Below are 4,949 nucleotides of genomic sequence, written 5' to 3'. Positions count from 1 at the left end.
ATGATTCAATGGGCCCAAAACATTGGTCACAGTATTAATCTAGAACAGTGGGAACAAATATGGGAAAAAATATTAAAATTACTAAGGCTATTCCGTATAAAGAAAATGTATATAAAACGTGTTATAGATGGTACGTAACTCCTTAAAGATTGGCAAAATTTGATCCTAAGTGTTCTAACAAGTGTTGGAAATGTGAAAATAAGGTTGGTTCATTTTATCATATGTGGTGGCATTGTGAAAAAGCTAAAAAAGATTGGGTAATGGTGCATGAAATTTTACAAAAAGTGTTAGGCACAGTTGTCTTATTTAAGCCAGAGGTTTTATTATTGAACATTTTGCCAGAAAATTCTAAGAAGGATGACCGTTATTTGATTGTATATGTAACTGCAAGAATCCTATATGTGAAATATTGGAAGTCACTAGAGACACCATCGAAAAGAGAATTTATAAATAAATTTCTGGAGGCAGCAGAATTAGATAAATTGACTTCATTGATAAAAGGTTTGACGGACTCTACATTTCAGAATACATGGGCACGTTTTTATAGCTGGTATGACAATTTTATGTAGGCAAGAGTGCATTGACAGACAATTTGTTTTATAATCTGAAGCTATGTATTCCTTAAAGATTTGTTAGATGGTTGAAGCTCACGGTACACAAGAATAGAAAACTATGTTATTTAGGCATAAGCATAAGATTGGTCAAAAAAAAATTAAGTACCCCCATTTATGTGTGTGTGTGTGTGTATGTTTGTTTTATGTTTGTATGTGATTGTGTGTTAAAAATCTTAATAAAATTCTTTCCTTCGGGACAGGTTTTTTTTTAAAAAAAGGAACAAAGGCAAAAATCTTAGCAAAAGTTCCTTGTTGCAGGAAAGGTACAATGATGTCATTGAACTTTGGGGATTTAAGCCGATCTCAATAGTCAGCTGGTTTTCTCACGGTTTCAGAATCTCACCTAAGTAGATATATAAGCCTTCTCTTTTCCCACTGGCCATTTGACTTACAGCGGCAGAGCCCAGTGGGCCACTGCCCTGGAGGTCCGCTAGCAGCATGGAACAAGGGGAGTCAAGTCCTAGGAGGCCAGCACTGCAGGTGCCACTTGGCTCAGACCTGGCCAATAAGGGGGTATGATGCAGGAGGAGGCCACAGATGAGACAACACTCATTGTTGACAATGGTCCTTATAGTACTGACTGGATGTGCTGCAGGGGGCCATTCAGCCTGGCTTCCTCCAGGGGCATTTTAACTTCCCTGACAGGCCTCTTTCCTGCCCATCACTACTGTGTTTCTTCTCTTGATTCAGTGTTCACTCCAGCTGCAAAGGATGGTGAGGATCCTTTCCAGTCTGACAATCTCCCTGAGAATCTGGGCTACCATGTGCAGATGAAGGAAGGTGTGGTGTACGTCTATGCTGACAAAGCAGCAGCTGCCCGGGGTGAGCCCAAGGACCTGCCATACCCTGACCTGGAGGTCTTCATTGATGACATGAACTTCCTGCTGGCCCTGATAGCTCAGGGGCCTGTGTAAGTGTCCTAGAGAGACTTTTCTTATGGTATGTCCATGCCACACAAAAACAGGGCCAACCCAAGATAGCATGGTGCCTCAGGAAGGAAATCTACAAGGCATCCTGCCCATAATGGAGGGGGGGGAAGTAAATTACATAGCTTTCAGTTTGCTGCCACTTACTGACACTCAATTTCTGCTGCCCATGATGGCTTCTACATTCAGTATCAGTGTATCAGTAGAAAAGAAGTAAGAACCAAGCATTCCTAAGAGTAATATACCTATCCCTGCCACAGTGGATTCTTCTGTCTGGTCACCCTGAAATGTGGTCTTCAGTTGCAGTTCTAGCTGGCAAAGGAAACAAGAGGGTTGGTGGTTCTGGCAAACACTATTTGCATTGGTGAGCCTCAGTAAACCTGTGCTCTGTGGTTTATTCTGTGAAAGACCTGCATGTGGCTATGCTGTTTCCTTTGATTCTTACAGTAAAACCTACACGCACCGTCGCCTCAAGTTCCTCTCCTCCAAATTCAAAGTGCATGAGATGTTGAATGAGATGGAGGAGCTGAAGGAGCTGAAGAATAACCCTCATCGGGACTTCTACAATTGTCGGAAGGTGGGGAATCTGTGTAAGGAGTTGTCTTCTTAGGGGAGAAGGTATAATAATGCTCTATGATGCAGCATATCTGAAGAATCGCTGTCGCTACAAGCCACGACTAGCACAGGCCGGAGAGTATAATGATGGTAGAGGGAAAAATGTATGAATCAGGATGAGAGCTTACTCCTAATTATAGGACTCTTGAGTTTTGGAGGCTCATCCATAAGAAAACTGTCTTATTCTTTCTAGGACTTCTCCTAGTTTTTAGAAAATTCACTTTATAAAGATGTAATGCTGCTATTATAATAGTATCATAAATGTGCATGAGGAGCTTACGGCTTCAGTTAAAGGAATACAACAGAGAGGAGGTAGATGGAGGAAGGGATAGAGTTGAAAGAATCAAGGGATGTGAAAGACCTCTGGGGATCCCCGGAGAGCTGCTGCCAATCAATAGACAGACAACTGGAGGGGCTGGGAATTAAATCTGGGACTTTGCACATGCAGGAGAGCTAATTCCCCTACTAAAGCTACACTGGAAATCCAGTGTCAGCTGCCCACAACTATCTGAGTGTTTATATACCATCACTGATCCAGGGGTATATCAATGTCCACCGTCCCTATCATAACCCAGTCCTCCTGAAACCTACTATTTCTTACTTGCATTGTGTTTCTCTCAGTGCCTGCTGTACACTGTGCCTTCCTCCATCCTTCAAAAAATGCCAGCCACTTTTGATCTTTCAAAAGAAAAAGCAGAATAGGTCAAGTGCATCTAAGTAAAACTTGCATTTACATAAGTAACAGTGCACTTGTTTGCAGTTACTGCAGTTTCTCCATTGATTTCAATAGGCTCAGACTGTAGTAACTGAATGCAATTGCAGTTATTCTGGTCGCATGGTTTTCGAAATGGGATTATTGGGACCTCCCTGATCAGTGTCTCTTACAACTGATGTGATAGTTCTGGAACAGGTAGAACATGAAAGCATTTGGACAGACCCTGGGTTGACATTTGTCTTCTCTGACAGGTGGACACACATATCCATGCTGCAGCTTGCATGAACCAGAAGCACTTGCTACGATTCATTAAGAAGTCATACCGGATAAATTCTGAAAGGGTGGTGTACAAGTCCAAGGACAAGACACTGACACTCAAGCAGCTCTTTGAGCAGCTGAATCTTCACCCCTATGACCTGACTGTAGACTCACTTGATGTACACGCAGTGAGTCCCACTTTGCCTTGCCTATGCCCCTGGGTGTGGTTAACCTTCCCATCATTCGTTGGTCCAGCAAGTGTTCTTTGCACTTTTTCCTGCACCCATTAACTTGGTGACTATCATGTTAATGTGAAAACTTTTTTTAAAAGTATCCATGATTTTATGACATGTAAGATTGTTTCTCTGCTACATGCTGATGGTGTTTCTGACTGATTTTGACTTGTGTTTGTTTCTATGGGTCTGCTTTCAGTTCTTTTGCTATTTTATATTATGGGCAGGGAACCTACAAAGATCTGCAAAAAGGAGGAATAATTGGGAAATCCCACCTCACCCCCCAAAATCTGCCCCATCCACACTTTCCACAAAATCTCAGATGCTTTAGACTAATTTTCCTACCCTTTCCTTTCCCTTTTAACTAAATATTCCTTACGGAGCATTTTCAGTCCTCATTAGGTTGTTTTTAAAAGGGTAACAAATGTGTAATATGCACCTCATTTATGCTACAGGGTCGCCAGACTTTCCAACGCTTTGCCTCAGATGCTTTAGACTAATTTTCCTACCCTTTCCTTTCCCTTTTAACTAAATATTCCTTACGGAGCATTTTCAGTCCTCATTAGGTTGTTTTTAAAAGGGTAACAAATGTGTAATATGCACCTCATTTATGCTACAGGGTCGCCAGACTTTCCAACGCTTTGACAAGTTCAATGCCAAGTATAATCCAGTAGGTGCAAGTGAGCTGCGTGATCTCTACCTCAAAACGGAAAACACCCTCAATGGTGAATACTTTGCCACAATCATCAAGGTTAGACAATATGGTATGCAAGCATTGGTGTCCGTATGGCCAGTGGTTTGAGGATAAGGCCAGTCCCTGGAAGCACATCAGGCGTAAGTTATCCCTTTCCCCTCTGATTTCCAGGAGGTTGGCTCTGACCTGGAGGACGCCAAGTACCAGTATGCAGAGCCACGACTCTCCATCTATGGGCGTACACCAGAAGAGTGGCCCAAATTAGCCAACTGGTTCAATCAACACCGTGTTTATTCTCCCAATATGAAATGGATGATCCAGGTGCCCAGAATCTAGTACGTACGGTGGAGAAAGAATGGGGACACTGCAAAGTAGCACCTCAGAAGTACCAACTTAGCTGAATATTGATGGAGTCTGTAGATCACATGTTTTTAAAAAACAACTGCCGGATTGTATTTCTAATATGTGATCACTCTAATATGTGATCACAAAAGAGGGCAGATCAAGGGAGAGAGCTATGCAGAAAGTGTCAGCCTTGATTCTCAATGGCCCACTTTCCACTCTTTGGGGCAATGGATATCAATCTGGACTGCAACTGCCTCTGGCCTATAGACTGGGCTAATTACTGTCCAGAGCAGAAACCAAAGTTTGACTCCATTCATCAGTATCTCCACTTGCAACATGCTTACTTTTTCTTTCTGTATCTGACTGATCTGGAATGTTTCTGTCTTTCCCCCAGTGATGTGTTCAGGTCTAAGAACTTCTTGCCACACTTTGGGAAGATGCTGGAGAACATCTTTGTGCCAGTGTTTGAGGCAACAATTAACCCACAGAACAACAAGGAGCTGAGTGTGTTTCTGCGCCATGTGAGTTCTGCTACCAAAGAGGGAGCTT

At 42.4% G+C, this 4,949-nt stretch overlaps 1 protein-coding gene across 1 annotated transcript in view; it reads left to right on the top strand.

Moving 5' to 3' along the window:
* The window catches only part of LOC107109031 (AMP deaminase 1-like), a gene marked incomplete at its 3' end in the record, with an annotated part of 23,305 nt that extends 18,384 nt beyond the window's left edge, over positions 1–4,921 (top strand). Inside the window, exons 6-11 of the mRNA XM_015409607.1 lie at positions 1,305–1,524; positions 1,988–2,117; positions 3,122–3,316; positions 3,981–4,112; positions 4,227–4,390; positions 4,795–4,921. Of these exons, the coding sequence (XP_015265093.1) occupies positions 1,305–1,524; positions 1,988–2,117; positions 3,122–3,316; positions 3,981–4,112; positions 4,227–4,390; positions 4,795–4,921 (968 nt within the window). The remainder of the gene's footprint in view (positions 1–1,304; positions 1,525–1,987; positions 2,118–3,121; positions 3,317–3,980; positions 4,113–4,226; positions 4,391–4,794) is intronic.
* Between the last annotated feature and the right edge of the window lie 28 nt (positions 4,922–4,949).

Source organism: Gekko japonicus, unplaced genomic scaffold, assembly GCF_001447785.1.
Source record: "Gekko japonicus isolate JY-2015 unplaced genomic scaffold, Gekko_japonicus_V1.1 scaffold2324, whole genome shotgun sequence".
Taxonomy (NCBI): domain Eukaryota; kingdom Metazoa; phylum Chordata; class Lepidosauria; order Squamata; family Gekkonidae; genus Gekko; species Gekko japonicus.
Note: the sequence above shows the minus strand (reverse complement) of the source record. Positions and strands in the feature narration are given on the sequence as shown.